Below are 19,987 nucleotides of genomic sequence, written 5' to 3'. Positions count from 1 at the left end.
CCTGTGTGTTGCTCGGCTCTCAGCTTTTCGTGGGTGTAGCAGGCCTGGCCAGGGAGCTCCAGAGCAATTTTCTGTATCAGTAGGACGTTTAATTTTATGTGTCGATGTTGAAAAGTTTATACAGATTAAAAACAACAACATACAACATTCACAACTTTCCAAACAAGTGAGAGCCTTCTGCCTCCAGGAGCAGATGGGCTGCTGTACCGTGAGCCTCAGGCAGTGGGGCTGGGAGGGGCCCTGCTTTTCCCCCACCCTTGGCCTCAGTCTTAGCTTAATGGGGAGCTAGAGCCCCAGCACCCTGGCCTCTTGTTCTGTAGCAAAAACAGACGAGGGGAAAGGGCCTGGCTGGGCACAGCGTCCTCAGTCTGACAGGCCTGGGGTAGCCGGGAAAGGCACTGCGGCCCTGGGCCGGACTCCTGCCCTCACCCTGGGTCCTGGCTGGGGTGGGGCAGGGAGGCAGCAGAAGCAGGCCCGGTGGGTCCAACTCTCCACCAGGCTGGGTGTTCTGGGCTTCCTGGGCTTTGGTGCCAGACCACAGCTGCTGCCCCCTGCTTTCTGTGGTGCACATGGGGGCCGAGGCAGGCTGGCGGAGGGAGCAGAGGGGCGAGAGAGGAGGGGACCATCTTTCAACACGTGCAAAAGCTGCTGAGGCCACAGGACCTCCTGGTCTGGCGGGAGCCATGCTGTCACATGCCGGACTCCGAAGGCCTGTGGGCCTGGTAAGAAAGGTACACTGAGCACAGAGCCCGGGCTGGGTGTCCTCTGGCCCAGCACCCCTACCCCAGGCTCAGCCCTTACCTGAGTCTGGTTGGATGAGGAGGTGGTGAACTCCGAGTACCTGTTCCCGGTGACCCAGCCGGCCCACTTCCGGTACTCCTCCCTCACCTGTGGGGCCCGGGGAGCCAGGTTAGGGAAGGGGCAGGCCCCAGGCGGGGGGGGGGGGGGGGGCCTGGTGCACCGCCCCCCACCCCCCCCAACAGCCCAGCCACAGCCCACCTTCTTGTTGAGCAGGCAGTGGAAGATGAAGAGGAAGAAGCCTTGCAGGCAGTTGAGGACGGTGAAGGTGTAGGACAGCACCCAGCTGTGTGGGTTAAAGAGGAACAGGCCGAAGACCCAGGTGCTGCCCAGCAGAAAGAGCTGAGCAACAGCCGTGATGGTCAGCACCCTGCGGAGAGGACAGCGTTGCAGTGGGGGAGGCCCCCCTCGTGCACCCTCTGCTCCCTGCCAGCCCCTTCCCTGCCCTCCACTCTCACCTGGCCTTCTTAAGTTTCTTCATGTCTGGGTTGATCTCAGAAAACTTCTGCGTGAGTTTCCAGACAGTAGTCACGAAGCTGACAGCACTGAACTGGGTTGGGGGGAAGGTAGAACTGGCATTAGGGAGAATCCCTGGGACTGTGGGGGCGGGGAGAGCTGGCCCAGTGTGGCTGCGCTCCTCAGGTGTGGGGTGGGGGCGGCTACCAGAACGATGAAGATCACAGGTCCCAGGAAGCTCCAGAGGAAGCCATCTTCTGGGTCCAACCAGCAACTGGGTGGAAAGGGAGGGTCATGTCAGCTCCCCAGAGGGGAAGGACACTGGCCAGGACCGTGGTCCCCTGCCCTGCCATCGGACCGCTCCGCTGCACTCACTAGAGGGAGCGGCCGTAGTGCTTGTGTCTGACGGCCGCCGAGATGGCCACGATGACCAGGGGCACCCCATAGCCGATCAGGTAGAGCCAGTACTTGCTCAGGCCCTGGCCGTGGAACACGCGCACCACCAGGAAGTAGAGCTCCAGTCCCTCGAGGCTCATCCAGCAGAAAGCGGCCAGGAAGCAGTAGTGCAACAGTCCGGCCACCAGGCGGCAGCGCAGCCCCACCTGCGGGGCGGGGGCGGGGCGGGGGCGGGGCGACGTCAGTGCGGGGCGGAGCCGCGCCCCGCCAGGGCCCTCGGGGCGGGCGGGGACGAGCGGCCACAGCTCTGTTGTGCCGAGGACCTCGCGCGGGCGGAGCGGGCGGTGGCCACCCAGCCCCGGGACTGGACGGGGCACTCCCCCTCCCGGGCCCCGCCGGCCTGGGGTTCTGGTGGAGGTGAGACGTTCCCACCGCCCCGGACCTCACCTGGCCGCCTTCGTTCTCGATGCCCGCCAGGAAGATGGCGGAGCCCACGAAGAGGCAGATGCAGAGATGCAGGTGCACGGTGGTGCGCGAGCCCTGGATGGGCCGCACCAGCAGGAAGGTGAGAATGCATAGCAGCAGGCAGACTAGCGACAGCGCTAGCCCCACCTTGGTGATCAGGGCCAGCTTCGGGTCCTAGATGCAGGATGGGGTGCGTGGGGCTCGGTCAGCGCCCTGAGCCCTTCCTGCCCTCCTTGCGGGCCCCACCACCCGGACCCATCAGGGGCCTGCCCTTCAAGTCTCTGGAGATCATGCACTCGCCTCCCCCCACATACCCTGCCTTCAACGCTTGAACAGGCTTGCTTTGTGTCTCTTCCTAAACACCCACCACCCCACGCAATGCACACACACAACCACGGATGCACCAGGGATCCCAGTTCCTCCTGATGGTCCTCCCCGCGCTAAGCCTCAAGGCCACATTCTTCTTTCTAACACTAATGGTCCCACCTCTCTGACCCTCCTCGCTCATCTCAAGTTCTACCCCTCCTACACCTGGCCACCTCTATCAACTCGTTGAAACCCGCCTTTTTGTCCTTCCTGAGCTTTTGGCTTGGACCAGAGCCTTCCATACTCTGCCTGGCCCATTTCAATTAAACGCGTGGCCCAGCTTCTCTGTGTATCTCTGAAGCCCATACAGAGCGTCGTACTCCCTTTGGAGCTTTTAGCGATTATTTAACCACCGGTTCCAGATGGACAGTCAGAGGGGCGCTAGCCAGAGCAGTTGCTGGGTCCCAGGGAAGGGGCTGGGGGGCATGGGGTGGGACCACTGGGGCTGTGTGACCATACAGCTGTCTGTCTCACCTAAGCCAGGCTTGCCACCTGTGGGCTTTTGAGGGCTGCTCACCTCTATGTCATAGTGGGCCATGAGGACGGCAAAGCTGCTCAGGTGGCTGCACTGGCACGTGGTGCTGTCATTACTGGTGCCCCGGGTCCAGCAGCCCGTGGTGTTCCAGTGCCCTCCGCCCCTGTCGTCACTCTTCCAGAATGCACACACCAGCCCCTGCCGCAGTCCGGGCGTCTTCATCTGCAGGCAGGCGGGAATGGTTGGAGAGGTTAGCCTGGAGCCGACTCTTGGGTCCTGGGCTTGGTTGAGCCCGAAGAGGGCTGTTTTTCGTTTGACAGGTATTTACTGAGCGCCTCCTTTGCTGTGTCCCCTGGTCTGGCACACAATGAACAGGGCTGACACAAGTCCCTGCCCTTCTGGGCTCGGCATGCCAGTGAGGGAGACCGATGTAAATAATGAACCTGATAAGGAAACTAGATGGCGTGTTAGAAGGTAGTAAGAGCTTTTGAAAAGAGAAACAGCATAGGGGGAGGTGGGGCATGATTACAGACTGTAATTTTAAATGAGGAGGTCAAGGAAGACCTAAAAGAAGAGGTGACATTTGAACAAAGACTGGAACCAGGTAAAGGACTGAGTCACGTGGGAGACGGTGTGTCTCACACAGAGGGCACAGCAAATGCAAAGGCCCTGAGGTCCGTTTGAGGAAGAAGCAGAGTAGGGAAATGAAGGCTGCAGAGGAACCCCTGTGACCCTGGCTAAGGAGTGAGCAGTAGGACTGATTCCTCCCCACCAGAGGACTCACACGGTGGGAGAAGGCAAAGGTGACCGGGGAGTCAAGGTGCTCGGTGTTTGTGTTGCTTAGAAAGACCAAGTTGACAGCTGAGAGGAGCTCGTACTGGGCACCACGGACAGGACTTTGGTGGAGATCTTTTAGCTTAGCTTTTGTCTCGGGGTCCAACTCCAAGGAGGCGTTGGCCAGCAATTTCTGCATTTTCCAGCTGGAGAGGATGCCCATCACGGTGGGGTCTGGGGGGTAGACAGGCCGGCTACTACCTTCTGCCCTTCCTCCTCCCACGCCTCATCCTCCCTCCCAGGATGTCTATTCAGGCCCTCCAGGATGCCATGATGCCTGGGATCCCTGGCAATAGGCCAGTTTCCAGTTGTTGCATATTTAGAACCTCAACCCTTGCCACATCCCAGCTCCTCCTCCCCTTTCCCACGAGAGTCCCCTCCGGATCCCCGCCGTTACCTGAGTCACTGGCTGCGGTTGCCACAGCCCAGTCCAGCAGCATCCGTGCATGGCTCTGGCCTATGGTGGCGTATCCGTCCCCTTGCTCCTGGATCATCAGGGACAGCTCTGAGAAGAGAGGGGCAGTGATCGGGGGCTCTGGGTGCCGGATGAGGCCCCGGGCAGGGCGAGGTCTCACCTGTGTTCAAACGGGAACTGTAGGTGAAGGAGGCTCCAGGCATAGCCTTGGCCAAGGTCCTCAGGACTCTTTCAAGCTCAGAGAGGAGGTGGGTGGCCATCTTGTGCCTTTCAGGCAGGGCCAAGGCGTCCAGGTCACTGGGGACTTCCAGCAGCTCATCCACTGACGTGATGAGGCTCTGGGGGGGATGGGTGACAGCTGGTGAGTCACTGCCCCGCAAGGGCTGCCTGACTTCAACCCCCCTCTACCTAGGGGCACACTGCAGAACCACCTGGGGTTGCCTGGGGGACAGGCACGGGCTTCCTCCCAGGCTCTACACCTGCACTGACCAGCAGAATCGCCACAAGCCACACATGGCTATCCAGCACTCGAAATCTGGGTCCACGTTGAAATGGGAATAATTTTGAATCTGCTGGGTTAAATGCGATCTCCACATCAATTTCACTTGTTTACTTTTGTTTATTTTAATGTAGCTACTGGAAATTTTTATTTTTGTTTGCTTTTTTAATTAAAAATTTTTTTTGACATATATATTTAATTTTATTTTTTAAATTTACATCCAATTTAGTTAGCATATATAATTTAAAAAAACTTTATAGCCATCTCTACACCCAGCGTGGGGCTTGAACTCACAACCCCGAGACCAAGAGTGGCACGCCCTTCCGACTGAGCCAGTCAGGCGCCCCACTACTGGAAAATTTAAAATGACATGGGCTCACATATTTCTCCCCAGCTTAGCACATAGGCTAAACCTTAACACATCATGCTCACTGTGTGCCAGGCACCGTTCTTTCTTTGAGCTTTACTTCTTTTGGTTCACAGAAAACTTCCAACCCAACTGTGTAAAGCAGGCACTATTTTCAGACGAGGAGAATGAGGCCCAGAGAGGGGGACTCACTCGCCTGACGTCACACAGCAGAAAGTGGCAATCGGTGGGGCAGGGTGGGTGGGATGGGGGGGGATTTGAGCCCTTGTGGCCTAACTAGGGAGGCGAAATTCTTGACTGCTGTATTCTGTTGGCATTCTGTGCATCTCCAGTGTGCGTGTGTGCGTTTTAAGGGGTGTATGTATGTTTGTGTTTGTGCTCGTGTAACCCCTGCTTGGGCTGTCTCCACTCACACGGAAGCATCCCTCTGCCACCCCATGCTGTCCACGGGTTCACCCCCCCCCCCCCCGCCCCCAGCGCTTGCTCTTACCTGGATGGTGTCCTGAGCCAAGGCCGGCTTGAAGTCTCTGCGCAGAACTTGGACTTTTTTAAAGAAGTTGGAGAGTCTCTGGGAAGAGAGGAGAAGGGGCGGGTCAGAGAGCCTCGCGTATGTGTGTTGGGGTGGGGGTGGGGGGAGCTTGGGGAAATTGGGGGAATTAGGCGGGCGGCACAGAGGGATTCCTGCCTCCTGGTCCCTGCTGGGGCCACTCACCTGGCTCTTGATTCCAGGGGGTTCGGTCCAGGCAGGGAAGGACATCTCTGCAGGCGATAAAACAGCCATTTATTAGGTGTGAGAGTGTCTGTGAGTGTATTGGGATGGCGGCTGGGGTCAGGTCAGACCAGCTACCTTGACAGGTGGTGTTCATTTGCTTATTCTGGAATCCGGGTTTGAGCTCCCAGCCACGGCGGCAGCGGCACCTGTATGAGCCCACGGTGTTGACGCAGACGGTGGAGTTGTGGCACACAGGCGGCCGGAAGCTGCACTCGTCCACATCTGGGGACACAAAGATGGCACTCGGGCCCTTCTCCTTCTGTGTCCTGCCCCCTTTCCCCATATTAGTACCTCCCACATTGGCTGGAGGTGACGTCCCCTGCCAACCCCACATCCTGGTGATGCAGGAGTTATGGGAAGTGTGGGGAGGCCTGACACATAGCACGTGAGCCCTGTACAGATGTTCAGGTTGTGAACTATTGAAACACCTTTGTCCCAGTTGGTAATTAGCTGCCGCCTGGTGTCTCCAAGGAGCCTGCTCCTCAGTACCCTGGCTCCTTCCCCAGGATCCCCGCCCCCCCCCCCAGATCTTTTCCCATCAAGCCTCAAGAGAATTAACGCTTGGCACTGCAGGGCACCGCCAGCATTCATTCTGCTTGGGTGGTGTGGGTGCCACTGAATACGCATGCAATCAGCTGTTCTGAGTGTGGGTCTCCAGGACGTGGCATCTGAGCTCTGGACCTTCACAGACGGTGTTGTTTGGGCCATTGGGGGACCCAGGAATGGGCTTCCAGCCAGGGCGGCAGCGGCACTCATAGCTCCCAATGTTGTTGAGGCAGTGGGTGGTGTTGTGGCACGGGTTTTGCCCCGAGGTACATTCATTCACATCTGAGGACAAAGCCAGAGGGTCAGGGTCCCCTCCACTGGCTGCACCCACCTCTCACTGCCCAGCATCAGGGACCCTGCTGTTATTGCACGTGCTGCCCCCTGGTGACCTTCAACCTCAATCTCAGTGCACCTTATGATGGCCTCCCTGCAAGATGGGCGTGGCAGGGACCATGGTCCCCGGTTTACAGGCTGTGAAACCAGGGGGGAAACTGAGTCATGGGGACTGGACTTTCTTTCCAAGGACTCTCAGCTACTCCCTCCCCAGCTCTGGCCCAGGCTCCCTTTCCAGGAACTGGAAGCGACACCCTCCCCCTGCTCCCAAGAGGCAGGTGAGGAAGGGGCGAGACCAGGGGATGCTCACAGAGGCGGGGGGCTCCACAAGGGAACCCCAGGCCCGGAAGGCCCTGCTACCTCCCTGCTCTGTGGTGGGCCTTCTGGGGAGGCAGATCCTTGGGCAGAGCAAAGCCCTAGTGTTTCAGGAACCCAAGGCTCTTCTCCCTGCTCTGTGGGCTGCGGGGTCCACCTTGGCCCCGCCCCAGCTCCGGCGCAGCCTCACAGCGTCTTCCGGGGCCTCTACCTGAGCACACGTTTGGGTCGCTCAGGTTGAGCTCCAAGCCGGGTGGGCACCTGCAGGTGTAGTTGCCCTGGGTGTTGATGCAGATGCTGCGGCCTTTACAGAGTCTGGGTTTCCGCTGACATTTGTCCACGTCTGCAGGGGGAAGGAGAGGGTGTTGGAGGGCTGCCTGCAGCTGTTTCCTGGGATAGAAGCATCTGGAAGGCCCCGCCGTCTCTTCCTCAGCGAGTGGGGGTGCCTTTTCTAATTCACATGGAGGCGTCCTAGGGGCGAAGCATGGTGGCCCAGATGTTCGGTTGTCCAGATGTGGCAGGAAGCAGCCTGAGTCCTCCCGTCTGCCTCTCTGGGTGGTTCCCAGCTGGGGCAGGGACGCATGATCACCTGTGTCCCAGCCTGAGGACTTGGACAAGTCCAGGGTGGGCCTTCCTGGGAGCCGAGTGCCAGGGAAATGCTGCACACCAGACCAGGACCTGTCAGGGCTCCCAGCCATGGCCTTTACCCTGACTCCGCCAGGGTGGCCGCTTGCTGGCTGAATTCCCCTTGGAATCCCGGTCACCCTCAGGAGACAGACGGCACGCTCCCATCCACGCTAACTCTGAGACTCCAGCTCCACGGAGATGGACAGGTCCCACACCCAAGCCAGACCTTTAAAAGACGAGGCTTTGGGGCAGGGGCAGGGAGAGTAAGGATGGACGGTGGGCGCCAGGCTGTGGTGGACGGTGTTGCTGATATCCAGTCGGGCGGCCTTGGGGCAGTGAAGATGACTTTTTCCCATGAGGGCATTCCCTAGACTGGCAGGAAGCGGTGAGGATCCACGTCCGAGGGAGGCCAGCAGCGGGTGAGGACTGGAGAAGGGAGCAGGTGCTGATGGGCGAGGCATGGCAGATGATTGTGTCTTCTCGGCCCTTGGGCTCCCCCCAGGGGGGCAGACACTGGGCCCAGCCGAATGGGGCTCAGCCTCTATCTTCTGTCCCTCAGGAGAGGGCTGGACCTGGGGCAATGGTCCTGGATGACAGTCTCCCTTGTCATCTGGTCCAGAGGGGGAGCCTCTTGGTTCACCTGACTCTCCAAGTGTGCAAATGGTGGGGGGTGGGGGAGGGTTGCTGTCACCTGGCCCACCCCAGACACAACATCCTCCGGGTCCTGGTCAGCCGGGCTGCCCTCAGGCCCCTGAACCAAAGTTACTGGGGAGGGTGGGGACGGAGCCTTATGCGGGGAAATAGAGGAAGGCCCAGTGGTTGAGAAGGGGGGGGGGGTGGTCAGGGCATCAGGAGGGGCCTTCTCCAGGCAGGATGCTGGCTAGGGCAGGGCTGGCCAGGGGCTGTGGGCCTGCCCTCAAATCTCCATCCTCCCGCCTTTTCGGATGGGGTCCCTGGGTCCATCATGGCCAAGGGTCTGAGAGGGTTGCTGATATGGCCAAGCCTGTGAGGGTTCTGGTGGGGGCAGGTCTTGGCCGGGCAGTTCCTGATGGTGGCAAAGAGGACGGATCTTGCCCTGGGACGCACCTCCTGTGAAGTATCTCGAATGCCTCCTGCCTCTTGTTTTATGCAAATAAGGTGCCAGGGAGGCAGGGGGTACGTTCCAAACATCCAGAGGTGACCCTCTGTGGAGGGGCCTGAGCCGGGGGTTTCAGAGAGGTGCGGGTCGCCAGGTAGGTGACAAGGACATCCTTTGATGCCTGGGGAGGGCGGGGCAAGGGGCCCGCAGAGCAGCCTGGGTCTCCCCTGCCTGTGGCCAGACGCACGGCCACGACATGGGTGATGTGTCCTCGGCTGCGACAGAGGCTGAGCCCTTCACAGAGCTGGGTCTTCAGGTGGCAGGTCCTGGGCCAAACCAGCAGAGACTATCCCTTCCCTGTCACCCAGCTTGAGGTCTGTGGCGGTCCCTCTCCCGTCTCTTGTTATGTGTCTACCCAGCCGCCTGACAGTCCCCGTCTCTCAGCCCTGGCCTGTTGTAACACAGCAATGCAGCCCCTCGATAACCACAAGCACCACAACAGTGGGTGGGTGGCATTGCCTGTCCAGGCACACTGGGTGGGACCCATGATCACCATGTGCAGTTGTGCAGGTTGCTCGGTGCACACGGGCATCTGGCCCAGGAGGCAAGTGGGAGTTGAGACCCGGCCCACTCTCCATTCCCCAAACGTGCTATATTCACCTGGAAATGAGGGACCTTTTTCCATTTCCATTTCCATTTCACGCTCTGTCCTCTGGCGAGGCCACATGTCTGGGCCACAACATTGACCCACAGGGGCCCCTCGGGACCAGCATTGCTGGGCTCCACGGAAGTGCAGGTGCCCCCTTCCCTCCCACCAGGGAGGGTCTGCAGCCCTCTGTCTGCATGCAGGGCAGGAAGGGGCTGGGACCAAGGCTGTGGGCTCTTCTCTCCACAGTGGCTGGCGGGGGGTGGGGGGGTGCCTTGGACCCTCCTTAGAGTCCTCTGGACCCTCAGCTCTGCCCCGTCCTCACCTCACTTCTGCTCTCCTCTCCTCTCTCTGTATTCTACACTAACCCCCTGTGGCCACTGCTGCCCGCCCCCCAGCCCCCTGAGGATGCCCGAGGCCCCTTCCGCTGCCTGCTGTTCTCCCTGGAAGGGGGGCAAAGCCTGGTGATGCGCGGAGGCTGGCTTCTGGGCCTGAATGGTGTCCTCACTGTGCAAGACCACGGCAAGAGATGGGATTACAGTGGGGTCTCAGTGCCCACCCTGGGCACAGGCCCTGGGGAGCCCATCCCGGAGAGGGTGCATCAGATCATAAAACCCAGCAGCCACCACTGTTCTGTGCTTTGCTGCCTCCCTTCCTGGCAATTCCATGAGGCAAGCGCCATTGTCACCCCCCCCTTTTTTTTTTTTTACAGATGGGTAAACTGAGGCACAGAGAGGCGGGATCACTTGTCCAAGGTCCCCCAGTTAACAAAAGGCAAAGCTGCTTTTGTTTTTATGTGTAAAAACTAGAGATTCTTTTTTTTTTTTTCTTAACACAAAATCACGATAATATCACATCTTGCACATTAACGGTGATTTCTGAGTAAGTATCCTGGCCAGGGTCACACACACAGCTATCAAGTGGCAAAGCCAGGATTCAGGCCCTTGTCCCTCCCGCTACCCCGCCTCTCTGTGCTGGTGGCCCAGGAACAGACATACCTGTCCTGACTCATCCCGCCCCCGGGATGCTTTAGCAATGGCTCTGGTCACCCCAAACCTCGTAGACGGGGAGATGGAAGGTGTGAGGTGGTTCTTACCTTGACACGTGTTCTCACTCTCATTCTTGAACATTTTTGCCCCAGAAGCAAGCTGGTATCCGGGGCTGCATTCGCAGTGGTAGCTCCCTTCTGTGTTCTGGCAGTCTGCAAATTTTCCACAGGACACTGCCAAGGGTGGCCCACACTCATTGATGTCTGGAACACAACAGGACAAAGGGTCACCTCCCAAACGCATGAGTTCCTGTGGGGAAGAGATCCCTACCCCCGGCCTGACTCCCCAGCATGGGGCCCCACGCTTCATCAGTGTTTTTTTTTGTTTTTTTTTTTTTTTAACATTTATTTATTTTTGGGACAGAGAGAGACAGAGCATGAACAGGGGAGGGTCAGAGAGAGAGGGAGACACAGAATCGGAAACAGGCTCCAGGCTCTGAGCCATCAGCCCAGAGCCTGACGCGGGGCTCGAACTCACGGGCCGCGAGATCGTGACCTGGCTGAAGTCGGACGCTTAACCGACTGCGCCACCCAGGCGCCCCTCATCAGTGTTTTTTAAGAAATGATTAGACTCTTGAGCTCTACGCAGAGGCTGGGCTGCAGCTGGAGCAAGCCGTTCCTGAAGCCTACTCATTCAGCTCTGCTCTTCTCTGCCCTCTGGCTGGCAGCCCAGATTTGAGCACAGCAGGGAGTGCTGAGATGCGGGGTGGGCGGCATCTCAGCATCTTCCTCCTAGTCCTGGAAGGGCAAACTGGAGCATAGATTCCAGGGGTCCTGGAGACCCAGCTCCTCTCTCTCCAGTTTGTTCACTTCTTATTTCCCACCTTTATATCTTTTCCCTTCTCTTTTCTGTGCCCTTGATGAGAGTCCTAAGGCCAAAGGCAGAGACCCCAACCGCCACTCACATCTCCCATGGGCACTGGGCTATGCCTCACCATCTCCATGCCCCACCCCCCACCCCCCACCCCAGGCCCCTGTACCATCACAATTCTCCAAGCGGTTGGTGAAGATGTCCCCAGATAAAGAAGTGAACCCCGGAGAGCAGCGACAGGCCGTGGCGTTGACACATCTGGAGTTCAGGGGGCACCAGCGAGCACAGTCTGTGGGATGGTGACCACAGTTGGAAGGTGAGGTGTGAGCCAGGTGCTGGGGGGGGGGGGGGCAGGATCATCTCCAAAGTTGGGGTTGCTGGGAGGGGCAGCCCTGGCCTTCCCCCTGCGTCAGACCTCTCCTGCCTGGGCTGTGGGGGTCCAGGGCCCCCTCCCCAGGCTGTGGCTGTGGCTGACTTTGCCGCAGACTCACCACTGGTTTTCTGGGATTCAGCTTCGAACAGGGTCCACAAGACACACAGCACTGGAACAGAGACAGAGGGTGTGTGTTGTTGGGGGGGTTGGGGAGGGGACCCCAGAGCAAGGAAGGAATGATGGGGGCCTGAGGGTGACACATCTGAGGGCAGGGGGCTGCTGAGCGCTCCCAGGCTTGGGCTCTGTCCATCGCCTAATGAGAGAGCGGGCAGCCCTCCCTGGACTCCAGCAACCACGGCCAGAGTGTCTGCGACCTGTCATCTGGGGATGGGTTTCGGACAGGGTGGGGAAGGGACCCAGCTGCGGCAACAGTTCAGTTGGCGACAGGTGGCCTTGGTTCGAATCCCAGACTTTGTTCCGGTTGCCTCACTTTTCGATGCCTCAGTTTCCCCATCTGCAGAATGGGGATGTTAATTGGCAGCATTTCTTGGAGGCGTGTGAGAATCAGGCTCGTGGATACTGCCTGGTGTGTCCAAGTTTTACCATCGTTATTCCTTCCTATACCAGTGAAGGGGTTGGACCAGGTGTTCGAATCTCTGATGCTCCAGCCCCCACACCCTGGCTCAGGGACACAGGTGCACGCACACCACACCCACATCTATCAGCCCAACGACCGGCTTGGGACCCAGTGGTGACATTTCACCCCAGGCTCCCTGCACACAGGAAGACGCTGTGGGCTCAGTGTGGGGGGTGGTGCTCGTCTAATGCCGTTCCTGCTGTTCAGGGGGACCCTATTCCCACGGCATGTGTTTGGGGGTCCTCCTCAAGTCAACAGGGGCTCTAGAGACAGGGAGCTCCTTGTTCACCAGTGAGAGAGACAAGGAGATCGTGATGGAAGAGAAGGAGAGGGGGCAGGGGGAGAGACAGGGAGAAAGGGAACAGGACAGGTGGAGGGAGAGAATCAGGCAGAAGTTAAGGCTGTGCTAGAAAGAGATGGACAGAAATCAGGAACTTACGGAAAGAGAGAGACTGAGATGGCAGAGATTGGACAGAGAGACAGAAATGGAGAGATTGAGAGCAAGATAGGGAGACGGATACAACTAGAAAGGGGGGTGAATGGAAACGGGAAGGGAGGGAGGGCGGAGGGTGCTTCAGCAGCAGGTGGGGGCCTGGGAAGGGCTGGGGGAGACCTCCACTCCCTGCCAGGCTAGGAATGCTGGCGAAGCTGGGGAGACCCCGATTATCCAGGGAGACCCAAAGTGGGGTGGTGGGTGAGGGGATGGAGACGGGGAGGGAGGGAGGAAGGGAGGGCATGAGTCACTTCCTGGGCCGAGGGGAAGGGATGAGTCACATTGTGTTGCCCCTGGATGGGGCTCCTAGGGGAATTCTGGGGTCCGTCGTTGTGAGCACAGTTGGAAGGGCTGCAGCGGGTGCAGACGGGAAGATGCCCTGACCCCTCAGTTCCTGTGTCCAGACTTGATACCCCTTAGGCCAAGTGGAGCCAGAGGAGCCCCCCCCCCACCCCCACCTCAGGGCCCTCGAGTCAGAGTAAACTGAGGCTAGAATGCCCTTCCCCTCCCTCTAACGAGGATTCCTTCCTCCCTTCCTCCTCTCTGGCCACAGGGCTTGGCTAATTCCCCCCTCGGCCAGGACCCAGTTCCTCTTTGCAAGACAGACCACAAAATGACCCTCCCTGGCAGTATGGGCCGTGGCTGATCTGTTCCCAGCTCCCAAAGCCCCAAGTAGCCACTGTCATGCTCAGAAATGCCCTGGCAGGTTCTGGTTCTGTCCATTCTATAGATGGACAAACAAGGCTTGGAGCCCAGAAAAAGCTCAGGAAGAATCTGGTGGAAAAAGAGGGGCCAAGGAAGGTGGGATTGAGCTCAAGTTCCCAGACCCTGGCGTGGAGGGGTCCTCTGCACCCCAAAACCTCCACTGGGGCCTGGGCGGGGCTCCTCCCCAACCACCAAGGCTGCTGGGCCAGGCCGGCTCCATCTGGGGCCTTGGAAGTCACCCAAACAGGAGCTGGGAGAGGAGCTGCTGGTCATCCCCTCTCTGTCCCATCTGGTTTGTATTGCAGGCAATGCAATTCGATTCTTGCTTCGGGACCCTGGGGTGGGGCCGGGGCAGTCACTCTCTTGCTCCTCCCGCTAAGGAAACCCCCCCCCCCCCCAGCCCGTACGTCTGACCCGCCAGTGTCCAACCCAGAAGAAAATAATAACAAATTAAAATAAAAAACTAAAGTACTGTTTGCTTAATTCTTAACTGTCAACTCGACTCCCTGCCAGGAATACTTTGGGCACAAACTCACTCAGTCCTTAACTCTGTAAAGTGAAGACCAGACTCACCCCATTTTCCTGATGTGGAAAATGAGGCTCAGGGGCTCTGTGCGTGGCCCCAGTGACCCCCCCCCCCCATCAGTTGTGTCCCACTTAGACTCCTGTCCCTTGCTCCGGAGGAGAGCAGGGGTAGGGGTGTTGGGGAGGACCTGAGCTCACGCCTGGCACCCTGGGCCAGCACAGGGAAACCCCCTGTCCCTGTGGCCTAGGGAAGCTCTGGTCTGGGCACCCCCAGTGTCATTTCTTCACTCTCTTTGTTGCCTGGTTGCTCAGGCAACGAGCTGCTGATAACCGTTAAAGCCACCCTGGGTGGGGCGGGAAGGGAGGCAGGGTGGGGGTGGGAGGACGCTACAGTAAAATCAAGTTCAAACCCCTAGCGGGCAAAATTCCTTCAACTCACAGGGGAGTCCTGGCTGGGACTGGGGGAGCAAGAATGGGGTCTCTGGGGCTCCCCCTGTCACTGAGATAGTGGGGGACATGTTGGGAGTGCCCCCCCCCGCATTAGAGGGGTCCTGGCTCCCAGGTCCCCAGCACTGCCCATGCCCTATATTAAAAGCAGTTGCCTACAGGGCCCCAGCACTTACTTTTTGCCCCCTTCCTTTCCCCATGCCTCAGTTTTCCCTCTTAAGGAGCAGCCTCCAAAGTGTCTCTGGGACAGAGCTTAGAGATCCCTCTGAGTGGGAGTGGGGGGTCCCAGAGCACCTTGGGAGTCTCTGCCAGGGCAGGGGGGTGCCTGGGCACTGCCAGCCCCTCTCTCCATGTGCCCGCCTGGCCATGTGGCTTCTTTCTGTGCCGCGGGCCCCCCCGCCCCCCCCCCCCAAGCTGCCAGCCACACCTTCCCTTTCTCCACGGTGAAGGGAGTGTCAAGGCTCCAAGGGGTGCTTTCCGCAGTCCCCTCGTCCCTCCCGGGGGGTCCCCAAATTCTCACCGTAAAGGAGGAAAAAGACGCTGTGGCCGGTGCCTCCCATGGTCTGAACCCGGGGCCGGGGGAAGCAGAGGATGGGCAGGGCAGGCTGGTGTCCCCAGGCTGGGCAGCTGCGTGGTGTCCCGGGGCTGGCCCAGCCTTTATTAAGGGGGGGGAGGACAGCCGCTGGCCCAGGGCCCTCCCCGGAACTGGCGGGGCAGCTGGAAGCCAACAGGAAAATGCAGTAAAAACACAGATCCAGGGGCGTAGCACGGGCTCTCTCTCTCTCTCTCTCTCTCTCTCTCTCTCACACACACACACACACACACACACACACACACACACAACCTGCCCGCAAATCCTCTGTCTGCTTTTCCACCATTTGAGCGGCTGACAAACTCTGGCCCCGTGTGTGTGCGCTGAGCGTATCCAAGGGGAAAGTGGGGACGTGTGGGCAGGAGTGGGGAGGGAGTCTTTCCCAGGGCCCCCTGGCTTTTTGAAATAGCTTGGGGCTCCCGAGTTGGGCATGGCCCTGTGCTCACTGCCTTGCCATGCCCGGGTCCCCAGTGTCGCATCGAAGCCAACCGTAACCCCCATCCCTGTTTTCCAGGTGAGGAAACAGGTCCAGAGAGCCCAGAGTCCCACGGGAGCTGGAGAGGCCCGAAGGGGCCCTTCATGGGTGCTAGGCCGGCACCAAGAAGAGAAACGGCAGAGCCTCGGGGCCTCCATGCTTCCAGAGCTGGCCTTTCTGGGCCAGCGCTTACCTTGGTGGGAAACTTGTATTTCAGGGCCTTCTGGGCAGCAACAGGGAATCACAAGATAGAAGAGTTGTTTTCTTTCCTAATAAGTCACATGACTGGCTTGTCTCTTGAGGCGTCTAATAATTTTTTAAAAACGCTATTATTTATAAAGTCCTTCTTCATCTCAGCCAGGCCTGATTCTCCTAGAATTATCTATGCATCTATTTGAGTTCATTCACTTTGCAAAGCACCTGCAAGGCAGGCGGGACTATGATTCCTAGTTTACGGAGGGGGAGACTGAGGCACGGGTAGAAAGGGGCTGAGCAGAGACGCATATGCGGGCAGCCCAGTCCCTCCAGTCCCTGCCAGAGCTCCAGAGGTCCAGAAGAAAGTCTCTACTGGGTGCTAATTTGTCTTTAATACCTTGGCGCCCCTGGGGCCCTGGGGTTTGGGGGGGCGGGGGGGGGGAGGGGGCAGTATCCACCTGGAGGCCAACCAAAGGGTTTTGCAACTAGGATGTCAATCTAAAGTTTCCTTTTTAATGTTTCTTTTTTCTTTCCTTTTTTTTTTTTTTTTTAAATGTTTCGTTTTGAGAGAGAGTGAGAGCAGGGGAGGGGCAGCAGAAGGGCAGGTTCGGGGGACAGAGGATCCGAAGCAGACTCTTTGCTGACAGCAGCTAGCCTGATGTGGGGTTCTAACTCACGAACCTGAGCTAAAGTCAGACGCTCAACGGACCCAACCACCCAGGCGCCCCTCAAGTTACCTTTTTAAATGAATGGTTTCAGGGCTGCAAAAGTGTCGAAGATTAAAGAACATAGGAAGTGCAGGATAGGTCGAAAGGGAAGGATAGTTGGTCATGGAAAAAAAAAAAAAGGTCACCAATGGCTGAAAGCAGAGAAGCATTATCCCAGAGATGCTGGAGCACCTCTGCCCCGGGAGTTAACCCCTTCCCCTTCCGGCGCTCTCCCTCCCCTCCCCCACCGTCCCTGTGTCTTGGGTCGGGCCTGGGAAGGCTTCTGCCGCAGGCACCCAAGGGGCTTGGAGGCAGAAGAGGACCTGGCTGGAGGCTGGGAGGGGAGGGGGCCAGACCAGGTCTGGAGTGGATTTGGGGCTTTTTCCCAGAATCTGGAAACCAACCTCAGGGCGGGACATCACCTCCCCACAGGCCTGCAGGCCAGACAGCTGGGTATCTGGAGAAGCTGGGGTTTGGGGGTTCCTGCCTGGGGGAGGCGGCAGGTATTGTTCCCACACCCATCCTCGTCCTCGGGGACCATCTATTCTTTGGGCTTTTCCTCCCTGGTACGTGTCTTGGGACCTTGGAGCAGGTCTGACCTCTCTGGGACTCAGTTTTTTTTGTCTGGTGAATGGGATTAAAATGCCTGCCAACTGGCCTCACAGAACAGGGTAACAGGAGAAAAGGCTTCAAGATATTGGCTGCAAGCTTGGGGAAGTCATGAAGGAGGACATCCTTACCACCACCGCCACCACAATCTGGCCCGTCAGCAAATCCTGTGGCCCTGCCTTCAGATAGACCCAGAATCTTCCTACCTCTCCTTCTCATTGGCCCCCACCCTCGTCTAGGCCCATCATCTCTGGCCTTGGTGTTCTGGCTCCTGCCTACACTCACTTCCCCCTCACAGTGGCCCGAAGCTACCTGGGAATGCCCGAGTCAGGTCACATCCCTCCTCTGCTCAAGAACCCTCCGTAGCTCCCATGTCACTGGTGAAACCCCAAGTCCTCCTGCCCGATCTGCCCTGTCACCTCTCTACCCTCACCTCCTCCTGCTCTAACCTTGCTCACTTGCTGCAGCCTTCCTTATGGAAAACACCGGGCACAGTCTGACCTCAGGACCTCAGGGCCTTTGCGCGGACTGTTGCTGCAGCCTGGAGCATTCTTACCCTAGATGACCTCAAGGCTCCCTCCCTCCTCCCCTCCATGTTTTTGCTCAATTTCCTGACCCAGCCCTCAAGTCCAAATGTAACCCCTACCGTCCTCAGCACCCCACCTCCTCCCTGTTTTCTCGATTCTCACCAACTCCCATCATGGAATATACCTACTTACCTTATTTACTGTCTGGGCCCCACTAGACTCTCCGCTCAGGGGTCAGGACTTTGGTCTGTTTGTGTCTCTGCAGTGCTGGCACAGAGCCTGCACCCCATAGACTTAGTAACACCCCACATAGGCCGCTGTCGCTGCCCCCCCACTGACGGAGAACCCCTTCGGGCTTCCTGATCTGGCCCCTGCTGGGGCCTCAAGTTGTTTCTCCCCCTTCCCTCTGCCCTGAGGCTCCAGCCCCGCTGACCTATTTGGCAGACCCCCGGACAATCTTGTGACCTCTGTTCCACAACAGGGAGGCAGGGACGTGGGTCCCTATTTGTTAGATGGGGAACTGGCCCCTGGACAGTTGGGCCACCGGCACAAGATTCCTCAGCTAGGAGGTGGCCGAGCCAGGATTATTCAGCCAATAATAATAATAATGATACTCTTTATATTGTCTTGTACCGTTTTGTGGTCTATATATATTTCTTATTATTATAGCTACAACAGTAACAAATCATGGTGGTGGAAGATGGCACTCATCCAGCGCCTACTGTATACCTGGCCCACTCCTAAGCATGCTACAGGGATTGAACTCACTTTTCTTCCCAATAGCCCTAGAAGGCAGGCGCTGTGATTTCCATTTGACAGATAGGGTAACTGAGGCACGGAGCGGTGAACTGACTTGCACAGTCCACAGGGCACCCCCATCTCATATCAGAGGTCCTGGACAAACCCGATCTCTTCCTCTTTTGGATCGTGTGGTCTCGGGGAGGTGATGTCCCTGGGCCTCAGTTTCCTCGTCTGTGAAACGGTCGGAAGCTGGCCCAAGCGCAGGTGAGGGTCATAAATGAGAGGGTCATAATCGCAGGGGCATAGCTGGGAGTGGACGCTCCGTGAACAGCGGCTGTGGCTGTTAGGATGCTCCCCCTTCTCTTCGCTGCGGTGGGGAGGGAGACCAGCGTCCCCAGTGTCCTGCCTCCTGGTTTCTTGTGCTACCTGCCTGTGCCCAGCACCCACGCAAGCTCAAGCTCATGCTGAGGTAGGGGGTCAGATGGGGTCTCTGGGTGGAGGGGGGCTAACAGGAAGCCCCCTGCCTGGGAGACAATGGCAGAGGAAGGGGCCGGGCCAGCCCCCACGCGGATGAGCCCAGCTGCTGGCTCCGGGAGGGCGGCACAGCTATTGTGAGGCCAGACAGCTGTCCCGGAGCCAGGAAGCCAGGGAAGAAAGTGGGAGGCCACTGGCCGACCCTGACCCCCCAAACCAGGGCAGGCCCGACAATGGGCCCTTTGTCTCCTCCTGCAGGCTGGACACCTGGATTCGCCAGGGCCGGGACCCCCAGCATCCACCTGCCTAGGGGCTCCCGGTGCAGAGCCCGGCCCAGCCCAGCCTGGGGAGTTAGGAGGCAGCGCTAAGTTGGGCCATATTTATAGTTCCCTGGCACCGCTGAGCAAACTTCTAAATATAGACACCAAGCTATTTGGGGCCTCAGCCCCGGGGCGGAGTGGGAGTGAAGGCCACCACTGCACGTGTGCCTCCCTGGCCTGGGCCCCCGAGACTCCCTGGGCCTCTGTCTCCTGGGGCTGAGGCTGTGGGCGGTCTTGGGGGGGCAGTTTGTCCGCTTGGATGGGGGTACACAGAGAGAGACGCGGTGGAGTTGCCCACGGCCACAGCCCAGGCTGACAAGAGGCTGGGACGCCTGCAAGGGGCGGGCACGCATGCGTTCCAGGCCCAGGAAGAGGGCACGCGTTTGTGCCCGCTGTCCCCAGCGCCCCGTTCTCCCACCTCTTCCACCCCAAGACCCACTGGGGTAAGGCAAGTGGGTGTAGCTGTCACTTCGGTGTTCTTGGCTCTTCTAGGAAACAAAGGCCCCCAGGAAATGGCACGGGCACCCATAAGCCGCAAACAGACTCCAGCTCGTAACCTATTTCCCCTTCCCCATCGGTCTGACTTCACTGGTGGCCTGGGTGGGGGGCCGTGACGTGGCTGGGGGGGGGGGTGGAGCTATAAATAGCCGGTTTATAAGCAGCTGCCGAGCTAGCCAGGCAGGAGGTGGCCCTGGAACCTAGGGAGCTTCTCAGGGGCACAGCTGAACCCCAAAGCGTCCCCAGCTTCACGCCTTCCCAGCAGTCGCCAAGGTTTAGGGAAGTGAGGGGGACGTGAGAGACAAGCTGCTTAAAGCCCGAGACGTCAATGATTCTTTAAAGCAGCACCTTCACACCCCGGCCATTAAGACTTTGATGGAAGCTTAGTGGGTTCAGCAACCGTCTAAAGGGATTGGAGTTTC

At 58.6% G+C, this 19,987-nt stretch overlaps 1 protein-coding gene across 4 annotated transcripts; it reads right to left on the bottom strand.

Moving 5' to 3' along the window:
* Positions 1-67: 67 nt before the first annotated feature.
* On the bottom strand, positions 68-15,134 carry ADGRE5 (adhesion G protein-coupled receptor E5). Of its 4 annotated transcripts, XM_047842228.1 has the most exons (20): positions 14,948-15,127; positions 11,739-11,789; positions 11,417-11,536; positions 10,485-10,640; positions 7,249-7,380; positions 6,525-6,671; positions 5,919-6,065; positions 5,784-5,830; positions 5,562-5,639; positions 4,366-4,543; positions 4,188-4,295; positions 3,741-3,964; positions 2,999-3,178; positions 2,098-2,289; positions 1,630-1,856; positions 1,462-1,528; positions 1,257-1,348; positions 1,000-1,168; positions 802-888; positions 68-719 (listed from the first exon to the last, which is right to left on the bottom strand). In XM_047842228.1, exons 1-20 carry the CDS (start codon positions 14,985-14,987, stop codon positions 690-692), a joined length of 2,472 nt encoding a protein of 823 aa, XP_047698184.1. In that variant the 5' UTR covers positions 14,988-15,127; the 3' UTR covers positions 68-689. The 4 variants fall into 4 exon arrangements, 3 of the variants coding, with proteins under 3 accessions (XP_047698184.1, XP_047698193.1, XP_047698202.1); XR_007148542.1 differs by lacking the exon at positions 1,000-1,168 and having other exon boundaries at positions 14,948-15,134; XM_047842237.1 differs by lacking the exon at positions 7,249-7,380 and having other exon boundaries at positions 14,948-15,128.
* Positions 15,135-19,987: the final 4,853 nt, after the last annotated feature.

This window comes from Prionailurus viverrinus, chromosome A2 (assembly GCF_022837055.1).
Source record: "Prionailurus viverrinus isolate Anna chromosome A2, UM_Priviv_1.0, whole genome shotgun sequence".
Taxonomy (NCBI): domain Eukaryota; kingdom Metazoa; phylum Chordata; class Mammalia; order Carnivora; family Felidae; genus Prionailurus; species Prionailurus viverrinus.
Note: the sequence above shows the minus strand (reverse complement) of the source record. Positions and strands in the feature narration are given on the sequence as shown.